General features: G+C 40.6%; 1 protein-coding gene across 1 annotated transcript in view; it reads left to right on the top strand.

Annotated features, from left to right (window-relative positions):
- The window catches only part of Trdn (triadin), a 205,633-nt gene that overhangs the window by 133,078 nt on the left and 49,375 nt on the right, over positions 1–23,180 (top strand). The window contains exons 11-12 of the mRNA XM_033763212.1: positions 13,634–13,690; positions 14,463–14,525. Coding sequence (XP_033619103.1) covers positions 13,634–13,690; positions 14,463–14,525 — 120 coding nt within the window. The remainder of the gene's footprint in view (positions 1–13,633; positions 13,691–14,462; positions 14,526–23,180) is intronic.

The raw sequence follows: 23,180 nt of genomic DNA, 5'->3' as shown, positions 1-23,180 counted from the left end.
GGGATTTAGCTCAGTGGTTCTGCTGCCTGCCTTGAAAACGCAATGTCCCAAGTTCAATCCCCAGTACAAAATAAAAATAGTATGTTATAGTATTAACCTTCTAAGTTGCTTTACCCCTTAGAATGAGTGTCATTTCATCATCAAATATTGGTCAGCAGTTTCACTAACCTCCTATTCTAAGAACTGTATTACTCAGGAAAGATCAGCCCTTCTTTTCTGGCACACAATCTTCAGTAATTAAATAGACAATCTCAATCAATGTTACTCATGCCCCAATCACCAAGAAAAGCAGAAAAACCATTTCATGAAATCCTCCTGTATAAATTCATCACAACTGTCTAGTGACTGGATTGAGAAACTCCTGGAGAGGTGAGTGGATCATTGGGCTCCATACTTATCAGTGGCTCAACCCTCTGAAGGCCATAGTTGAGTGTGTGGTTAGTGGTGAAGCCCAGTTAGTGGAGGTGGAGGTCACTGCCTCTGGCTGGTGCTCTTTCCCTGAACTCTGCTTTCCATCTACCAAGAAGTGAGCAGCTCTGCTCTACCACTCCCTACCACCATGAGCTGACCATGGACTGAATCCCCTGAAACTGTGAGCCAAAATAAACTTCTCTCCTTTAAGTTGTGGCCATCAGATATTTTGTACCAAAACGACTGAGACACAGACATGGAAGGAAAAAGTTAAGTTTTACACTATCAGTTGACTAAACTTTATCAATCAGTTGACTTAGGATTTCTATACCTTCACTTACAAACTTGGGTACTGGACTTAAATAGACCCTAAAGCCCCTCTCTGCCTATTTATTTGTCCCTTGTATTTTTAGGATGTTGGTAATGAGCTACCTTAATAATGGAGGAAAGCCTCTATGCTTGGCTTAGGTGTAAATAGCATGGCAGAGTTGTAAAGGATGGTTGTTGCTTTGATAGAGATGTTAGATTTGTTCAGGAAGTGAGTAATGTTATGAAGCACTATTACGGAAGTACAAAAGTGAGATGTACAGATCATAAAAGTTGTAAAAATTAGGGGAAGATGAGATATGCGTGAGGCAAGGCTGTGGAGTGAAACCACAAAGACCAGTACTGGGTCATAAAAAGTAAGTTAGTTGGATTTATGCAGACACAGGGGAGAAAGGAGCATCATACAAAATTTAATGTAAGATAAATTTTTACCACAGAGTGCATCAGAGGACAATGTTCTACAGGAACTAGTAATGTTTTATTTATAATTCTATTAAGCCAAGTTTATCACCTTAGCTCTTCAGTGAGATATATCCTGAGAAGTCAAAAACATAAAATAATAAAATAGAAATTTGGCCTTACTTCTTATTCTATTAACTCTATGACATGTAGGTTTTATTGAACTTTGTGCCAATTTAATCTTTTTTGTTTTGTCATGAGATAAGAACACATCTTTTTGTGCTTTTTAATCAAATTGACCTTTAGTTATAAATTTGGATAAATTATATGAAACCAGCTACTTTTAGTACCTACTTAACTCTGAAAGTTGCTAAGGGAGCTAAATGAAATGATGCATATAACAACTTAACTCATCAACAAGTAGCTCAATTAGGCCCTCAGCCTTTCAGTTGCTGTTATTATCATTATGTTTTTTAAGTCAGGTAATTTCCTGTACAGAATAAACCATTAATTTATGGTAATTGTATTAGTATCTACAGAAGATAAGTTAATTGCATTTGTGACATTGGTCAATGTACAGGAAACTGATATTATTTTGTACAGGACTGGGACCAACTCCTGGAAGGTGATGTACTCACAGCTAATGCTTTCACACCTCCTCACCTAGTGTGAGCAGCATATGCCATCAAACAGAGAGGGGTGCAATGCCATTTCCATGTGAGGAATCAGGATTAGAAAGATTAAAAGATAAAGCAAATTTATAAAACAAATTTAAGAGGCTGCTCCTCTTGGGGAAATTTATTCTCCTTATGTTCTAAACAACCACACAGACCTTCAAAACAATTCCAAACCGTGAATATGATGTAAGCATTTTGCAGACACAACAGAGAAGTCAAGTAAATTGCCCAAGGTAACACAGATCTGAAAATGTCATAATTGCACTTGGAAGCCAGGTGTCTCCTAGCAAGTCACAGTCTACTCCTGTTATCTTAGAATGGCAATTAAGTGTGTAGGACTCAACATAATTGCTAAAGTTCTTATCTGACCTGGGTAAATGAATGTCATTAAGAACAAGAGCAAGTTTGAAGAGATAATAATGAGTTCCATTTTGGGCTTGCCGTATGGATCAGGGTCCCTGGAATGCTCAACTATGTGATTAAGAGAGTTTGGGAGATGAAATATTTCTGAAGGTTTTATTGGAGTTATGGGGCAGCACCCTAGGATTGTATTAAGCAGGAGACTCTTGTCAACCCCACCCCTGATGAGCCAGGCTGTGGAGATGGAGTCATGTACAGTCCACAAAGTCCGGTTACATTAGGAAAGAGATGCCTGCACGTATTCTCTGCAGTGCCCCCCAGCCCCGCCAACGCATGCTCTGTCACACCATGTGTGCAGTGCCCTCAGTGCAGCGGGGAGGAAGTAAGGGAACACATGCTTGCTTAGCGCCCTCTCTCTCCGCTCTACTTTCTCCAGATATCGTACTCACAGGTCAAAAGAAGCTGAGCTCTAAGCTCTTGGGGGTCAGGCAGTGCAAACCATAAGAGTCACAGTAGTGACGAAGCCTGGAGAGGAAACAGACAATCCCACAAGCTGGGGCGGATTTGATCTGGACTCACAAGCGTGGTCATCTGTGACAGACACCTGAGCGAACGGAGAGGGAGGCACGGACGCCAGAGTCCTATGCTCAGCTCTAACACGATATTTCCTGAAGTATGTTACGAGGAACTCTAGATCTGTCACATTCTTGGTAGAAAAAACTTGTCACAGCAAATTACTTTGGCAGAATACTTCCTTTCACCTTTCTTGAACATTCACAACACAAACGTGTATATCAAAGGATCCAAAAAATCCTGGATTTAAAAATTCTGCTCTTTTTGAATCGCAGGAAAATTCCATTCCTAACAACACTAACTCTCCTGAATCTCCCACTAAACAGTAACCTTGGGAACACTCAGAGAAAAGTTTCCTCCAAACACACCTGAACAGTGAGTGAACCGGGAGGTGACTCTGCTCAGCGTGCAGACTGTACCTGAGGAGAAAGTGCAGACACAGATTCAGTCAAGCTTTTCCAGAGAAACAGAGCCAACCTCCTTAACGGGAGAGGTTTATTTATTTGAAAGGCTTGGCTCACAGAACTTTGGGGACTGGCAACTCCAAAATGTGCAGGACATGTAAGCAGGTTGGGATGCGAGGGAAAAGTTAATGCGATGGTCTGAGCTTTGGGGCACAGAGCAGAGTTCCTCTGGAGACAGCAGTCTTTTCTCTAAAGGCTTAATTTGATTGGCTGAGGTCTTCACACAGCATGAAAGACCTCTCTACCCACAGTTTACTCAAATAAATATCACTGAGACCTAAAAAAATGCCACCAAGGGAACATCTACATCCATCTTGGACCAAATAACTCTTTCCATAGCCTCTCTAAACTGCTGCGTAAAGGTAACCACTTCAAACATTGTCAGAGATCAGACTGAATAAACCATAGATGCAAAAATAGGAAAGAGAAAAAGTCCAACGATCCACCTGTTCCAGCGGCTGACAGAACAAAGATCACCAGGTTAGATTTGTCCATTAGAAAATCATCCAAACCTCCCCCTGCCTCTACAGGTTCGCTCTGTCACATGTATGTGACTTATGTGAGAAGCTGGAGTTAAGCCCCAGCGGTAAGGCTCAGATTAGTTTCCTTAACCATGCAACACCTGGGCTTCCTCACTGAGAAGGTGATATTTTTGAAACAGATGATCTCAAAGATCTATTCCACCTCCAAAATTTTATCTTGCTTTGTTTCTTTATCTCATTCATTATTTCTTCCTAAATGGCAATACATTTGTTGTACCCTTTCTCTTCCTTCCTTCCTTGCTTCCTTCCTTCCTTCCTTCCTTTCTTTCTTTCTTTTCTTTTACTGTGGGCTAATCAAGACCACCACAAAAATTCAAATGAGTGAATTTTTATTTTTGAGACATAATCCTTTCTGTCTTATGGTTCTGTCCTTTATAAATTTTGGGGGGATACCAGGGATCAAACTCAGGCCCTTGTACTTGCAAGGCAGGCAGCAGAACCACTGAGCCAAATCCCCAGCCCTATAAATTTTTATTGGCAATGGTTTTACATTTACAGGAGAAGTATAAAGATAAAGCAGGTAATTTTTGTATACTTTTCAGCAAACTTCCTTAAGGTTAACATCTTATAAAACCTTGGCTAATTTTTCAAAATAAAGGAATTAACATTAGTATAACACTGTTAATTGAACTACATATTTTATTTAACTTTTGCCTTCCAATAACTTATAAAAATAAAACTATTTTCAAAACATTATTTACATGGGTAATAGAATCACAAATATTAACCTAGGTGTTTACAACTTTTCTACCCCATCTTTGCTTCTAAGGAATATTCTGGATTGGCCCGGTCAGCTCTAGAGTATTTGTATTCTCAAGATGGGCAGGGTGAGCAGGAAATGTGGAAGGCACTCAAAAGTTACATCAATTCAAATTGTAATGGGCCAGCATTAATTCCCAGCAGAAAACACAGGGTCAGCATGATCAGAAAAGAGGTTAAAAGAAAGAAAGAAGAGGTACAGAATGGGCTGAAGTAAGTTTTTCTTGGGGAATTTTGGATGAAAGAATAGTTTTCGGGCAGTAGCTGTGATAAAAATGGTTTGGGAAGCTCAATTAAGAACAGAATCTGGAATGGGCAAGGATTCTAGGGGCAAGACTTAGCAAGCTCAGAACACAAACACAAACACAGAGAGATGGGATTACATCAAAATAAAAAGCTTCCACAGAGAAAAAGAAAAAAACCAACTGTGAACAGACAGCCTCCAAAATGGGAGAAAATATATGCACATACAAGAAATCTCCAAATCGCAGTAGCAGAAAAATCTCTGGTTTTAAAAGGAGTAATAGAAGTGTTTCTAGGGCCGGGGATTTGGCTCAGCAGTTTGGTGGCCTGCCTTGCAGGCACAAGGACCTGAGTTCAATCCCCAGTATCAAAATTAAATAAACAGAAGTGTTTCTAAAAAAAATGACACACACGTGACTAATAAGTATATAAAAATTATCAATATCACTAATCATCAGAGAAGTGCAAATCTACAGCACAAGGAGATATTACTTCATTCTTTGTCAAAAAGACAAAGAAAATAACTGCTGATGAGGAGGTGAAGGAAAGAAAATTCTTGTATTGGGGGGAATATAAATTAGCACAGCATGTATAGAAAATAGTGTGGATGTTCAGCAAGAAAACACAAGCTAGAACTCCCAAGTGACCCAGTAATATTCCTGCTGCATATTTATCCAAAGAACATGGATGGTTTGTGAAAGAGACATGTGCACCCATGTTTATCCTAAGAATGGAGCCGAAATGCTGTCAGCTGACAGACTCACAAAGAAAATGTGGTCGCTGCGCTCTTGGGAATACTACTCAGTCCTCGGCTTGCTTTGACAGTCCACGAGCAGGGCTTTCACTCGTGGGATCAAGGAGAGGGACTGCAGGCAGAAGAAACATTGTACAGAAGACCACTGTCCAAATCAAAGCCAGCAAGCACTCTGCTTAATTGTATGCATAACATTTATGCTCGCATAAAGAAACAGAGTTTTTTTTTTTTTCCTGAATTTTGTCCTCTAAAAGACCTAAGAATCAGTTAGAGATGAAATTCTTGAACATTTAGGTTTTGACCTTCTAGTAGAATTCTCACTTTGGAATTCAATTGGAACCTCAGGCAAACCACTTTCTGAGCCCACCTCTGTCTCTCTTAGAAGCTATCTTTCTCTCAAGAAATTCTTCCTACTCTTAAAAACAAACAAGCAAACAAACAACAGCCCCTCCATTGGAACCTGCTGTACCAGCAAATTTTCCTCACAAAACATTGTGTAAGAAAGAAGGGGTCTCTACTACTCAGCCATAAAGAATGAGAAAGTAGATTCATTCACAGGTAAATGGGTACATTTTGAGGATATACTCCTAAGTGAAATAAATAAGTCACACATATGCAAATACCAAATAGTTCCTCTTGTGTGAAAAACTAAAATAGTACTCAAGATCCTAATGGGACAATTAGCAATGTGAAATATGAAGAAAAGGACCAAAGGTGTAGGGAGAGTGAGAAGGATAGGGAAAGGGAAATAAGGGAAAAGGAAAAAATATGAGAAAATGTAAAAATGGAATTAAAGTGTTTGAAGGTGGGGAGGGGAGGAGGAGGTGAAGGGAGGGTGGGGACAAGGGGAAAAAATGAGAACCAAGACCTGACATGTAAAGGTACAAGATCCCAGTAATGAATGTAACTGTACTGTCTACCTAAAATGTATCAATAAACTCAATTTAAAAGAAAAAAAAAGAAAGAAAGAAGGGGTCTCTTCCACAGCCCCCGTTATGTATAAGCACCCATCTTTTTCAGAACACATCTACGTGCTATTTCTAACTAGTGAATGTAAGTATTTTCCCTATTGTGCAAGCTTGTTGCCAGTGATATCACTCACCGTTCCTATCACCAATGAGAAAAGTGGCTGCAGCTTTGAGGCCACACTTGCTTTGGACAAATGGAGTAGAAAATCCTGGGAATTCTTCACCCAACAAATAAAGGATTTTTGCTCCAATTGCATGAGGCCTTTGAATGAAAATGTCTCAATAACTAAAATAGACCTTATTAGGAAAGCAAAGGCAGAGAAATACATTACTAATTTGTATAATCCATGAGAGATGATAAAATTTATGTAGCTTATCAGTTAAAATGGAACTTGAATGTAGCATATTAAAAATTATTACAACTTGAAAATATGAATTTTTAGACTGGACACTTGTTTTCAATTTAAGAATCAGTATTCCTTAGGTGTATGTTTAAAAACTGAAAGGCCTCCAACTTTAACTATCCCCAACATACTAAAAATTTTTGCTAATTTCAAAGTCAAATAATATTCACAGATAAGTACTGAGTCTTTCTAATTTGTAAAGTATATCTAATCCAAATTTCTCAAGGATCTGTTATAAAAGGGCAATATCTTTGAAATGGCACTTTAAAGTATACTTTGACTTTTATTTATAACCAACTTTTTCTCTGAAAACCAATAATTTAGTCATGAGAAGGAAAAGCTCAATTTTGTAATGTTTCTAGGTATTCTTGACATTTTAAATGTAATGAAGTACTTTCAAAATCCATTTGCAGTTACAGACAAATGTAGAAAAAAGTACACAGATAAAATATGGTGAAAGTAATCTTTTACAAATAACATACTATTAAAAATGAAAACCTGTTAGAAAAGCATCCTGTCTTTATGTTTTCTTTACCCTTGTAGAAAAACACATTATAAAAATTCATAGAGACCTTGAGCAAGTAATCATCAAAATTTAGAAGGGTTAAGAGAAATTTCACGAAACTCCAAAAGGCAGCATCAAGAAAGAACAAAGCAGCAAACTCTTGTCTTTGTCGAGCTGTCCAGAGGCCAGTGCCTGTGTAGGAGTTTCTCTTCTGAGTGTAAGACAGATAAATGTTAATTGGGCATTTGCTTGCTGTAAGCTGAAAGGCCTGAGTAAAAAATAAAATCCATTCTCTCTCCTGGTTGACTTTGGTGTCTCATTTCTATACAGAGGGTTCATCTGTCTAAATGAACCCATCCAAGATTAAGGCAAACACACATCCAAAAGGCCCTTACCATTTTGAAAAGATTTAAGAAAAATCTACCTCATACACTTGGACTATTAAATTTAATTCATGTGGAATCTTTTTTGCAATTTAAATATATGAAAATGTCTTTCTCCTCACCTTCCTTTTTGAGTATCAAACTCAGAAGCAAACAAAATTGTTATCAGTACAAGTAATTTTCCTCATGAGAGCCAAGATCTAAGTTTGAAAAGGGAGAAGTTGGCACTACGTTTCCACGCTTGGCTTAACCTGCAAGATCTTGAGAGAGTTCTACCTGAAGGTTCACTTTCCATCCTGCAGGGTAGAGGACACAGCTGTGGTCATCAGTGTGTTAGAATTCCCATTCTGTCATTTAGACCTTAGAGCAAGTTCACCAAATTATTTACCGTGCTTGAGCCCATTTATCTCAAATTACAGATGTGTAGCCTTCTACCTGAGAAACAAGTGTACATTAGTGTGAGGTCATGGGCTTTATCCTATAAGGGTAATTTCCTGTTATCTTAAAATTAATTGTGTTCTAACCAAAACTGAAGCATCCTGGCCTCGCAAGTGCAAGGTCCCAAGTTCGATCCCCAGTAGCAAAAGCAAACACACAAAAACAAGTACCTTGAAAAGTGCTTAGACCATCAAAATAATTCATTGAGATCCCTGTGTCACGATAATTTGGGGTTCAAAGAAAGAAGGTAGTGTGGGATCCTAAACAGGTTTGGATTTAAACCTTCGGACATCTCCTCCCTGAATGAGTGTATCCCTGAGTTCCCCGCAGGTGTGTGGCAGCAGCTGGCTCTGTGCAGCTCGTTTCCTTCCTGCCGCCGGGGTTCCAGTGAGGCACAGGACACTCATTGCAGACCCCACGCTCCCCACAGCTGCCTGGCCTTCCCCTGCAGCATCCTCCCCTCGCGGCCCTCCTGGCTTGGACCTCTCTTGGCTCCAGCACATCCCGCCCTGGGCTGTCCAAGTCCTTCTTGTCACCTCTGGATTTCCCGGGAAAAGGAATCATTTTAAAGTCCCAGGTAATTACAAGTGGTTGGACTAAGGCTGACCAGACATTTGTAGACCTAAGTGACTCAATCGTGTATCTACAACTCTGAGCGATCACCGAGAAGGGCTACCGACTTTCCGCTGTACTGCTCTTTGTTGCTAAGAGCTAATGATAAGGAGAAGCAGGTTCCAAGAATAACTTCAGCTCTCACGGAAGAAGCATCAAGGCAAAGAAAGCAGATTCAGGGCGTGAAAGGCCTGCTTAGCCACGCCAGTCGCTCGGGGACGCTCCCAGCTGAGTGATCACGGCAGTCGGAGCGCAGTGTCCAGTCACATCGCCTCACCGCGCTGCTGCCGGAATGTTTCACGGCTTCTAGAGCCCCAGACAGTCAGAGGGAATGGTTCGGAGAGGGGGTTATACTTTTACTGAATTCCTCCCCCACTCCTAGCCCTCTTCCTTACGGCGTAATCACAAAATGCCACGATCACAAGATCCAGGCGTCCCCTCGGGCCCTCTCCCTTCCTGAAATGAGATTCATGCCAGGGACAGCAGCATTCCACAGGGCCAGACCCTGACTCGACCAGCCCCTGACGCATTGTAACGCTCTCTGTGCAACTCCCTCTGTATGTGCAGCAGACTCTGCTTTCAAGGCCTTGGCAGATACTTTCACTCTGCTGAAGATATTCTCTCGTTGGGCCAGAGGCCTCCCACTGTGTAAAGAACCTTTCCATTTTCACTCATTAAGAATTATCTACCTCTGATTCGCCCTGAGAGAAGAAACGCTGCTTCCCACCCTTTTTCTCTGATCATATAAAGCAGGGTGTGGTGGCCAACGCCTGTAATCCCAGCATTCGGGAGGCAGAGGCAGGAGGATCGCTGTGAGTTCGAGATCAGCCTGGGCTACATAGTGAGTTCCAGGTCAGTCTCACTACATAGTGAGACCCTGTCTCAAAAAACAAAACAAAACAAAAAAGGATTAGTAAATCTCTAATCTTAGAAAACAAGTTTCATTTTTTAGTAAGGCTTGCAACCACATGACACCATATACACACATGCACAGGAGGTAATGAGTGCAAGATAATGCATATTTCATTTGGCAAAAAAGAGGAATGAAGAGGTGAATAGGCGCTGAAATATACTGTACTCATTTCCTCTACCTTTCATGGCTGGGGACAGGAGATCTATTACTTGCTTACAGTTACATAAGGCAATAGCTGCTCAGTACAGCAAAACTGAGACAGAAACCTGCTCTGCCTTCATTGTAGCACAATGCCCATCAAAATATGTTTATTGGGGCTGGGATGTAGATCAGTGTTCCACTGCCTGCCTCTCAGATGCAAGGGCCGGAGTTCGATCCCTGGTACCAAACTAAATAAATAAATGAGCAAAAATATGTTTATTGCATGAGTACTATTTTTCCTGAAGTTTCTTCATTAAAAAAAATACAGGCAGTGGGCCTGGGATTTGGCTCAGTGGTTCTGCAGCCTGCACAAGGTCTCGAGTTCAATCCTTGGTACCAAAAAAAATAATAATAATAAAAAAAATAAAAATACAGGCCATGACTCTGGATATAGAAACATAAGAATTAATTTGCATGTACTCAAGGAGACCAATTAATGCAGCACCTAGAAAAAGTATTAAAGATGGCATGTGGTCAGCTTTTTATTATTTGCAAACTATTTTGAAAGTGGCCATTCCTGTCCTGGCACCTTAAACACCCACCACGGTGGTCTCCGTTCCTCACAATGTCAGCAAGGTCGGTTTTATTGGTGCCACTTTTCAGATGAGAAACATGCAGTCTGGCATGCTGTGTCGCAGCTCGTTGCCCAGTGTCACACAGACAGGAAGGAGCAGGGACAGAATTCAGACCAACATCCCCAAGGCCGGCGCCCATGTCCTCTCTGGTCACCCACCTTCCTCTATAGGCCACAGTGGGAGGTGCTAACAGTCCGTCCTGTGGGTGAACACGTCCGCTTACACGCAGTCCCCCGTGCTCACCCTGAGGATGGGCTCCGGGCCAACGTCTGTCCTTGAAGAGAAACGAGGGGCAGACAGGGAGGCTGGAATGCAAGCTTAGGGTAAAAGCAAGTTCTACTGCCTGGACCGGAACAGAGAGGTCATCGATGCTGGCCAGAGAGAAGCAAAACGCTCAATAGACATGAAGAATTTGGGTAACCGTCACACTAACAAAAAGACAAAAAGGGAAGAACAAAACCAAAGCAATTTGCATTTGTTTTCTCACTTTGCTAGGAACTCACATCTTAGAAAACTTCACAACTGTAATTAACTATTGTGTGTTTTCTGGCTTTGAGATAGCATAAAAACATTGAGAAGGAAGAGAAAAGCTCATTGTGAAGGCTCAGAAAGCAAAAAGTAGTTGTTTAATTTTCTTTCATCAGATGTTAATTTATGCAAAAACTAATAACAATTTGTGGGTTTAAAGCTTTGAATTATTGAGAGGATCCCTCTCTCCCTTGGCCGGTTTCCTGTGATCGCCGTCCACTGGAGGCCTTGTTTCAGGGCTTGTGACACTTGCCAGAGAAAGGCAGTGTGCTGAGACATTCGCATCTTGTAGACGTGGTTGACGCTACCTCTCAGCACAGTGGTGTTAAGTGATCTGACTTTTCTCCAGCTGCTGCAAACTGGAGGAGAGGGGTGCGTGGTCCCATGGGAAGGGAAGAGAGCTGTCCTCCACTGAGGGAGAACGCGTGAAGTGAAGGACAGTTTCCGTGGAAGGAGCATGGGTTACTTTCCTACCCACGTAGTTATAATTGAATAGATGTGCCTTTTATAAGTGAAGAGTTTAATTCCACTGCTGCCAGATCACCTATGCAACACAGGCAACAGTGCCTGGAGAGATGCAGAAGCTTGTAAAGTTGATGTTTTAAATGAAACTCACCACAAATAAAGTAATGACAGCTTAAAGAGGTAATTCATAGCAGTGTTGTTAGAGTACGCTATTTATACCTGCTCTTCATGAACTTCTGCTCTTATCCATGACGCTCACAGAGTGTGGCCATCACCATGGGTGGAGAGTGCCGTGGAAGGCATTAATCCAGGCTGAGCTTTGGCCAGAGTGCAGCCTCAGCACCGAGAAATCCCAGCGACATCAATTTCAAAGGCAGAATTTACTGCACATGAGCTTTCCCTTCATGGGAACTGGAAAGCCCGCCTTTCACCTTTTGGCCTCAGATATCTACTTTCGCTCTGAAGTCCAGCAGAAGATCAGCTAACCGGCCCCATTCTGAAATGCAGTGTTTATTCACCTATATCACAAAGCACAGGGATTTGACACTGAGTTGTAATCTTATCGTGCTTATGGTGTTGACGTTCAACAAGGGCTCGGAAATATTTGTAATTAATCTGTAATTTAATTTAAGCTGTAATGTAATTTTTTGATTCATGATATCTGATGGCAATGTGTAGAGAATGCCTATTACCAGGCCTGTGCAGTTATTTAGGTAAGGTGGGAAATGCCCCAAATTTTGAATATAATGGCACTTAACAGCATCTTTATTCAGAACTTTAAACATGAAGTGCATATTTTAAATTCGTAAACTTTCAGGAAAAGGCAAACCCGATTTCAACTGGTTTATTTCTAACTCTGGGATTAGAAAAAATTGAGTCCTTGGCTTGCTACCTCTGTTTGGAAGGGCTGTAACAATACACCGCAGACACGTTCAGACAAAGTGTGAATGTATTTCCCCTGGAGCACTAGATTATCTCCCGACGTTGTGAAAAGGGGCTCCTTATAAATTATACTTCTAGCACTGAAAGAAATGCTGTCTTTGATCTTGTAGGTAAAACAGTTCTCTACCTAAGGGAATGAATTAATTCCTGTATTTAATCACATGCAGTCATTAGTAGACAACTTAAGCATTCATCTTAGAACTGCGCATCGAATTTCTTCAGCATAGTAACAATCTTAACATAGTTCTGGTTAATGGAAACCTTTTAATACAGCAGTCCCTGACATGACAGACAAATAAGAAATGGCAAAGAGAAAGACATCTCAAACATAGGGTAAATAAAACTACCAACCGAAGGAGAAGATCGGCGTCCAGCACTCAGCCCACTCACTCCTGCTTCCCGTGCTAGAATCGCCAGACATTCCACGCCAACCACTCTGTCCAAGCACAATGTCCCTGTTATTCAAATTAGCTATGCTCACCACCAAAATTCCCATGGTGTGTGGCTGGTTCATGATTGAAGTTTCTTCCTTGCCCCCGAGGTCAGGCTTCTTCAGATTTCTGAAGCAGGGACCTTCTGTGACTCGTAGGACACCACATGGCTCTGCACCACATCCAGGCTTAGTACAAACCCCAAGTGCAGGACTGAGCACTCTCCTTGGTACAACACTCAGAAAGGGCAGAGGAAGTCATGTCCCCGACACACCGCCAGACAAATGTCACCGGGCTGCAGGTGCCTGAAGACAAATAGCAGACTGGAAAAACAGCAAAATCAAAGCATAGTTCCATACATTTTTCTAATGAAACAGAACATATGAAAACAAAGCCAGCTTATGTGAAGCATCTTCCCTAAGAAATGAGGATTTATTCTATATATCAATACCCTGCATTAGGAACTAGAGATAAACCTCCCCAGATAGCCTCGCTAGTGACCTGTGAACATTAGCAGCCTGCAATTTTGTGTATTTATGGCGAGCCGGGAACAGTTCAGAGCCTGGTGAATGTGATCTAGCTTTGAGAAAGGTACTGTCATTTTACAAACAGAAAGTACTGCCCGGCAAGGTACAGACCCTCTCTGAAAGACACAAAATCATCTGGAGACTGAACTGAACTCGCCGATCTTTCATTCCAACCTTGCCTTGCCTTTTGTACTAAATTTTCCTTAAAAAATATTTTACATTTCTTCTCTAGAGAAAGAAGACAAGAATAAAGAAGAGAAGACAGTTACTTCTGAAACCAAAAAGAAAGGTAAAGGATTTAAAAGCTGGGTGACCCACGAATCAATGAGTGTCCATTGTGCTACTGGCAAAATTCTTGTTTTCTAGGGAAAAAATTATCCTAGGAATCCAGTAGTCATTCTTGACAAACAGCATTGAATTTTTTAAATATTCCAAATAAATTTGAATTTGAAGTTTTTAATTGTGAATGTCTGATTAAGTTTTACTTCCTTAGGAATGGCTTCTCAGTTCACCTTAATTCACCATCTCCCTTGGCAATATAAATGAACATAAAGTTCACTATTTAATCCAGTTTAATAAAAAAGGCCAATTTATGTAGTAAGAAGAGCATGTGAGAGTGGCTTGCTGTACCTGTTTTTTTGTTGTTCTTTGTTTTTGTTTTTTATTTTTTTGTTTTCTTTGTAGATAACTGGTTGTTTTCACACAACCTACTTAAGGTCCCAGTGTTTCCAACAAACTTCCAGTAACCTGGGGGATTCACCACATTACTTTTAATATACTTTAGAAAGTATATTAAATCATAATTAATTATGCCATCTAATGTTTCCATTTTCTGGAAGATTTATTTTCCTTAGCAACATGTGCTCCTTCCTAGAGGGAAAGCACTCCTCGGCTGCTGGTTGGTTCAAAAGGTGTGAGCTCACTCGTGTTTGACAAGACTTATGGGTCTGATTTGGGATTCTTCTGTACAAGATGAACTGGTTAGCTTAATGTCAGTCAGCTTACCCTGAAATATGTAAGCAGTGAAAAGGTAGAGGCTTATTACTTTCCTATTTTACCAGCAGACAAAGAAGATGCTAAAAAGAAAAGTGAGAAGGACGCTGTCCCAGATGCGAAAAAAAAAGGTATTGCTCTTTGTTGCTTTAGATTATGTTCAAGGTGTTTGTTTCGTGAAAAATCTTCAGGCATCATAAACAAAGTGGATAGTTATGCATATACTCCAGTGTGTAGACTGTTAAAGCCAAAAATCCAAACCTCCAAAAATGAAAAACCAAGTGAGTATTACACAGTGTCAAAGGAAGATATTATGCAGGGTTTTGAGGTCAGCGGAGAGAGCAGGACTCAGTCCGACTCAAATCTACTGAAACAAGAAGCAGAAGAATGTATCCGAAAAGCTGAACTAGGGAATGCTAGGCCACCTAGTTTGCATGTCGATTTTTATAGAAGGACAATTAAATGCTCTTTCCCTTGTATTCAATGAGAAGAAAGTTTTACAAGCTGGGGCAAGGTGTCTAAAATGTTAGGCTCCCAACTTCCCACGGACTAGGGGAAAAGCGGCACTCTCTCCTCGAAGATTACACTCCAGAGAAATGGCTCTCAGACCTTTGAGAAAGCCATTCTTGGTCTGCAGAACTGGAAGTGTTTTTTAAAAAATATTTACATCTTAAAGGAGTAGAGAAACAACTTACAACATCACGTTTCATAGAAGGGATGCCTAGACCCATTTTCATAGAAGCAAAGGCAGGTCCAGCATCCACATCAGGGAGAAGCCTGTGTTGGCGAAGGTAAGAGCCATTCTGGTTAAGACACCGTGAAATGACAAGCATCTGCGCCATCACAATGCAGCTTTCCAAAGATGAGAAGCTAAGAGAGAATAATGCACCCCATTAAGAAACTGGGCTATTCGACTAGATTAAAAGGTTAGATTTTTGCTTTAAATTTGATTTTGTTTTGACTCTCATACAGACATGAATATTGGCTCCTATTCATGTAAAGGTTTAAATAGACATGGAGAAATTGTCATCTCCAATGTTATGGTTTTTGGGATAAGTATTCTTGTCCTTAGTGATGTCAGTAATGATTAAGATTCTCCCTTTAGAGGCATTCTATTCCTTTAAGTTATGAGTAAATTTTCCTCCTTTAAAATGCAAGGGCCTGTATATATGGGGTAAGCTATTTACTTTCAGCTATGAACAGCTTGGAATTCCCAGATCGTCTTTGTGGTAGGAAACTGAAAATTAGACCCCAGAAATGAGGCAGTAGTTGAGGACGCTGTTCAAGAGAGCCTCAGGGCAGGCATGGTCTGTGGGCAGCAGACTGCACTGAGGGGATTAGCGAAGGTTTCCTTCCTGGGGAGTAATAGCTCATGTGGGTGGAGGTGCTGGAGAAAGACTCCAGAAACAGGAACAAGGGGATGGCAAACTGAGTATCGATCGGTCTTAGCAAGCAGCAAACAGGAATGACAGAGCTTCCTCAACATCATGCTACAAATGAGGAAAATGTATGAATTAGTGAGAGTTGCATGATTGTGTGGCTCACAAAACGGGCAGAAGGAGACATCCAGGTGTTCAGTAGGTCTGGGAGCTGATTGCTAATTACTTTCCATCTCTACTTCTATTATTAAAAGTGTGTTCTTGTGGAAATTATTGTACTGTTGAATATTTATGGATTTTACTCTGAAGTTTATTTTTCTGGTGAAATACGAATTTTATCCTATGAAAGGAAAGACACAGTTCTGACTGTGGTACTGAGAACCTGGTTGCTGGTCAGGGGGTCGCGGACAGACCCAGACTGGGAGGCCGATATCCCGGAGGCGCTCCCTGCTGGGCCCTCTGTGCTGCTGAAGATTTTGCTGAAGAAACTTTTAAATCGGAATCCGCAAGACATTTGTCATGTGCATGCAAGTACTAAATCGGAAGTACTAAAATTTCATTTTGACTCGTCAGCAGGGCGCGTGTGTGTACGTGCGTGTGCGTGTGTAGCTGAGCTAGCCTATGCATGGGAGGGACGGGGAGAGCGGATGGAAGGAGTCTGGTCCACATGGCGGCTGGGCCCCCGCTGCCCGGAGAGCTGAGGGCCAGTGCTGAGCCCACACAGCCGTTGCTGGCCTCCGGAGCAGGCAGGCAGGGCTGTCCAGGCATCTGGAAGGAGGGCTGCCCCATGGGGCTGCTGAGGCAAACCCTCCTCTCAGGCCAGCTCTCAGCTTGCCCGCGGTCACTCTCGCTTCTGATTACAGAGTACCATTGGCGCTGCGAATCAGGTCCGGTTCAATCAGGTCGGGTTCCTGATGGAAATCTGTGTTATTCAATAGTTTACTTAGAAGCCTTAACCCTGAGGTGCTCAAGGTGTGTGTGTGCGTGTGTGTGTGTGTGTGTGCGTGTGTGTGTGCGTGCGTGTGTGTGTGTGTGAAAGAGACAGAGAGGGAGGAGCCCCAGGGAGGAAGGAAAGGTATGGGAATTGGCTTCTAACCATGGTTTCTTCTTAAAATGCAGTCTTTCTTTATATTTTCATGTGACAGCAACACAGTTTAAAAACAGCCAGTGTGAAGCTTATACAGAGAGTAATAAAAATTTAGAGAGATAATGAGAGAAATTGAGTTTAACTTAAAATCTTAAGGAGCCTGAGCACAGATGTCATTTCTTCCTAAAATACCCAAAGAAATATGGTAAAGCACATGATATAGAAGCGTATGATATCACCACTGTCCCCCCAAATAGTAGCAAATTTACACGGCAGAAGATATGCCTAGGAGCTCATTTAATATATGTTTTATTATATTACATTTACATTCACTTTCATATGCTTTGCAGAGCTATATACTCCATAGATCTATTTAGATTTTTACATGTAGTGCTCAATACAAAAGAAAGTAAGTTTCAACTTTTGTTCACTGATGAGCACCTTTATGTAATGGAACCTAAGAATCATACTGAGTTAACAATCTGTGTTAGGGAAAGTGTGGGAGGGATATTATATGATACAAAACCATCAGCCCATGATTAATAATAGATGAAACTGAGTAACTGATACTTGAGGGTTAATTTTAATACTATCTTGTTTAGTATATAAGTAAAAATCCTGCCACTTAGAAACATTGTGAGAAATTAGAAAATCACTAGGACATTTTTGTTATCTAGTATATGTTATAAGGTATATTTCATACCAAGAAAAAAAGCAACTGACGAAGGAAGTAAAAACTTAAAAACAACTCCCTGTGTTTGTACGGGACTTTGGTGCTAGACACAGTCATCAGTGTAGTTAATACAAGGGGAAAAGTCTACCGAGAACTGGGTACCTGGGAAATTGTTGGTAGGACAGGAAGAGTTGGAATCATGAGACTGCTACTGGGTTATTTAGCAATAGGTCAGGAAACCTTCGTTCATCAAAGCTGCCTCCTCTAACACCCACAGTGGCAAGACAGGGAATGTGGAGGCCGAGCTCACAGTGCACTGACCTCTTCATTTGGGGAGTCCTTCGTGTGGTTTGCCAAGCCATTCCTCCCTGCAGTTTCGTGTGGGTACATCTAACTGGTGGAATTTAACTTCTCCAGAATGAGCTCCCTCTGCCAGGAGCCTGCGAGATGCAAGTTTCTAACATTCCCACCTGGAGGGTAGGGGTTGAGCGAAGCTGTCCTGGTATTTACAGCCAGGACACTTTAGGAAATGTCTGAGAGACAGAGTTCACAGGAAATGGTTTTCGAAGTCCTGAATTATTCGGGAACTGAACACAGGCTGAGTCCTCCCCTAAGGCTCTATCAAACAACACAATCAAACCTGTGCTCATGAGTCACTTGGATGCAGTTTATGTTGCCTTTCTTGGACTTCCAGATAAAAGTAATGGAGGTTCCTTCTCTCTTCACCCCACAAGATGATGACTTCTAAAGAATTTTCTAAATGCTTGACAATGAGACTATAGTGCCTTAAAAAAGAACACCGTCTTGTCATATAATGAAAATTTTATAACCCTGGCAAAGTATAGAGAGCAGTGGAAAAACCAAGTCAACATTAAGGTGGTCTATTCTTTTCGGGTTGCCTGTTTTTTGAAGTTGTGATGTTTCTTTGGAGCTAATTTTGACATTATCTGTATGCTTATCAGTTATTAATTATGAACATAATCTTCATGGTGCTGGGGATCAAACTGAGGACCTTGTATACATCAGGCAAGTGGTGTCCTACTGAACTGCATCTCCAGACCTGAAAATAATTTAGCAGTAATAGATGACTAATGATGACTATGAAATAATATTTAATTATTACAATTCCCGTGGAAATTTGCCCCCAAAATTATCTCAATAGGAGACTAAAAGAACCTTTTTTTCTGAAATAAACAGTAAGAAAAGGATAAATTCATTCATATATGTATGCATTTTCCTTCTTTCTTTTGAGAAAAGGTCCTCTTATATAGTTCAGGATGTCTTTGAACTCACTATATAGCCCAGGCTGGCCTCGAACTCACAGCAAATCCTCCTGCCTCAGCCTCCTGAGTGCTGGGATTACAGGTGTGAGCCTCCACGCCCACCTTCTTGCAGGAAATATGTGTGAACTGCTACTACATGACCAATGTTCTGCTAAGTCCTGAGTGTATAAAGGTGGGTAAATGGTCCTAGATTTGCCTACTGAGGCTTACAGATTGATGGTGAAAACATGCAATGAAGGAGGAGAAAGAATGTCCGTGCGTGCAGTGTGTAGTAAGGTTGGTGGGGCAAATAAATTTGGGACAAGGCAGAGAGACTGTGTTAGAGAGCTGAGCTGAGAGAGAGCGTTTAAACTGAGATCTGAGGTACTGGAAGGATCCATTCATGGATGCGTGCAGCTTTGTGTGATGTGTGAATGTGTGGAATAAACATATGTTACATGTATGTGTATGTTTCATGAGCAGTCATATACAGGACATATACAAGTCTTTGAATTTTTTTCCATTAAATTTATTGGTACCTTTTAGGTAGACAGTACAGTTACATTCATCATTGGGATCCTGTACCTTTACATGACTTATCTTGGTTCTTATTTTTCCCCATTCCCAGCCCTCCCTCCACCCCTCTACTATCCCCTATTTACAAAGATTTTGTTTCCATTTTTTTCCTTTTTTCGTATTTTTTCTTTTCCCTTCTTTCCTTTCCCCTACCTCTCCCACTTCCCCTACCTCCTTAGACCTCTTCTTCCTATTATACAATATCAATTATACATTTTGATCCTTATTTACACTTTAGATTCTCACACCAGAGAAACTATTCAGTATTTACAAGTGTGTCCTATTAATTTCACTTAAGAGTACGACCTCAATGTGCATCCACTTAGCTATAAATGTCTCTAGTTTCTCATTCTTTATGGCTGAGTAGTACTCCATTTTGCTTTTTTAAAAAGGAAGAAGCACATTTTCTTCATCCAGTCTTCAGTTGATGGGCAACCGGGCTATTTCACAGGGGATTTAGCTCAGTGTTTTGGTGGCCCGCCTTGCAAGTGCAAGGACCAGAATTCAATCCCCGGCACACACACACACACACACACACACACACACAAAAGTATAATAGAAGATTGTGAGCAGGTGTTTTAAAGGCAGTCATCTCTATAGATCATATTTTTGTCCTGGCAATAATTGAGATTGCTCAGGGAAACTGCGTCAAAAGAAAAAGAGAAGAGAATCCACAGCCAAGAGCAGGAAAACTCCAGTGTCCAGAGGTGAAATAGGAAAAAGCAAAGAGCTGAAAGGAGTTGAGAAAGAAAGTTTAAAGAAAAAGTGCATAGTAATCGAGGTGTTTCAGAAATGACATTTCCAGACGCAAGAAGTCCTCCACCTTTGAGGATGGCACTTCGAAGTTGTGTCCTGAGTGAGGGAGAGGCAGGACAGGCGGGGTGGGGTTGGGGAGGGAAAGCCAGACTGGAATGGGTGGTGCAGAAACGGAGACAGGTGGAGCAGTCGGGAGGGGCGGCTGTGGATGTACAAGGAGTGAAGGATCTCGCTGGGGCCAGTTCTCCTTCGGGAGGCCGGGTTAGAACCTGAAGGGCTCGAGGAACCCGTGAGAGAGTCGCAGGAATCACGGAGACGACGTTTGGTGAGAAGAGTTGTCCCGCGAGCACACGGGAGGAGGGCGTCTTCTGCAGGGGAGATAAAGCATTTGCAAAATACACAGGGCAGGGTGAGGCAGTTCTGGAGATGACACTACAACGCCAGTAATGAGCATGTGTGGGTCCGAAAGTCTCATTCTGAGGAAAAGATAAATCTCCAGCCACCCTTTGTGCTCGCTGCTGTAGTTGGAGTGGATATTTTCGCAGTGCCCCTCAAAGATCCTTTCTTTCATGATAACACCAGAACTGTGCATTAAAATATATTTGGGGTGTTGGGCTGATCAGGGAAAAGGACTTCAGAGTGGGGCTCATTGAGTCTGTGCTATTTGAAGGGACATACCTATCTATTTTCATAGAATATTTTCTTTTTTGGTATTGGGGATCAAACTCAGGACCTTGCGCTGGTGAGGCAGGCGGTGGAACCACCGAGCCGCATCCCCGGCCCTCATGAACTGCTTTCAGTTGCTGCATGTGGAAATAATTCTGAATTCCCCATGAGCCAAAGCCTTTAAGTATTTGATTTCAGTCTTTAAATTCAGCTTTCGTCCTTGAGAAATGGCAAATACTTCTTTATAGGAACTTGTTACTTTAAATATATCATAAATTTTATTTCTCCGCATTAGAATATCATCTATTTGGCTTTTGAGTTTTATGTAGCACTTTGTTCAAAAGATTTAGCTGAAAAGATTTCATACTATATGTAATTAAAAATAACATCCTTGAACTATTTACATGTACAGATATAATTGGATCAAATAATAAATGGTATCATTGATAAGTGTTCACATTAAATTTGTTTAAAAAGCACTCTTCTATGTCCCTTCTTTGTATTTTGAAGACATTAAAGCTTTTTCTGATCAAACCATCTGCTTCTCTCTGAAATGCATGTGCTTTTCAGAAATCATCTTATAGTAACATGCTTTGCAAATATGCATTTGGGCAAGATTGACAAATAGAGTAGCATTACTTTTTGCATACCATGAAATTTAGAAAACTCTTTTCCAGGATATTTTATAGCGATGTGCTAGTTAATATAGAGTTCTAACTACAGATAACTCACAAACTGTTAAGTGATATTGTTGTAGTTATATTCATGTGCGTTCTAGACAAAATTCTTTAAAAAACTTTATCAAACAGGCAAATACTTGGAAATCTAACACAAATATGTCCTAATCTAATTATTATTTTGTAGTCTTGTTGTAATGGCTTCCTCAGTTATTTGGCAATGAGCACCCAGCAGTGAGTGAGTGCCCTATTCCTGGATGCCTGGTCTCACAAGTCTGCATTCCAAGATGGCCGACTGACTGGACTGGAAACGTTCCTCAGGCCTAACTGATCAGAGACAGGAGGATAGATATTCAAGGGTTTTGTAATCATGGACATGATATGAGATGATAGAGTGTAAGAGATTTTGTAATGGCGCTCTTTAGGAAAGTCTTTCCATTCAATAGAACTTAATAAAATATCTTTGAGTATCTCTGATACTACCTCCAGATTACTAGATAGAAGCTACCTTTGTCTAGAGTAAGCGAAAAGGAGTTAATATCCTGCCTTGCTGTGAGAATCTTGAAGGTAATCCTCCATGTATTCACTTCTAGTTTGAGAGATACAAAAGTGTGTTTGGACCCAATATGAAATAGAGTAAAGGAATTTTGACCTAAAAATAGATTTAATTCAATAAAACTCAGAAAGGTGAGAATTCCATATTAAAAATTATTTAGGACTGGACAAAAACACTAGTATACAAGTGACTCTTGTTAATCTTTAATGATTATTTTTTAATATCAGGGCTACCGACTCAAGGAAGACAGAAACAAAATTCAGCCCTAAATTGGAACATTCTTCTGTGAATACCTTTTCAATAAGGAGTATTGAAATGCACATGAGGAAGGATTTGTAAATAAATAAAACATAGTTGTTTTCTGTAAGCATTGATCCTTCAGTATTTTAAGTATCTTCTATACATATATCTGGTAAATTATTGTTGATTCCAGCTTATATTTTGAATGATTTCTTTTCTGAAAAGTTAAGAAAGGAAATAAACTGATTCAATATTAAGACAAAGTGGTGTCTTGCAAACACCATAAATTAATTTTAATGGAAAGAATATACACAAGCTACAGGAAGTATCAGTTACAATATTACTTTTTATTTCAAATTGAAACCTTGGAGAGATTTTGATTAACTTGGGAATAATAATAATAATTTGCAAATCAAGTTTTCTTTGTGATCAGAGACATATATTTAATAATAGGAACATAAATTAGCCAGTCAGTTTAGGATGTTTTGTATCCTAAAGTTCTACAGTGTTTTTCTTTTGGTAAAAGTAAAACTAAAAAAAAAAACTCAAAATGATATCTTCCTCAATGCCAGCCTCCCTAGGGGCACCAAAAGCAGACTTCTGAAATACAATAGAAATTCTAGCAATATGTATTTATGGTATCATTTTAAAGTAATAATACAAACAGCTCATTTATCTCTATTTTTCATTTAGCTGTATCATGCATTTGGTAAGACAGGTGTTATAATTGCTATTTTATAGAAGGGAAAACCGAAGATCAGAACAGTGGAATAATCTACCTGTGTCACCAGTAAGTAAAGGAGGACAGAAAAGGCAGCAGGAAAGCCGTTGTCAATTTCCATTGCCTTTTGCCACCTACAGGCATTTTCCTCCCCCAGATCTAGAAGCGCTTCCCGTCCCTCCCTCCCCCTCCC

Source organism: Fukomys damarensis, unplaced genomic scaffold, assembly GCF_012274545.1.
Source record: "Fukomys damarensis isolate Sample0158 unplaced genomic scaffold, DMR_v1.0_HiC HiC_scaffold_14, whole genome shotgun sequence".
NCBI classification, from domain to species: Eukaryota; Metazoa; Chordata; class Mammalia; order Rodentia; family Bathyergidae; genus Fukomys; species Fukomys damarensis.
This window is presented reverse-complemented; position numbering and strand designations above follow the sequence as displayed.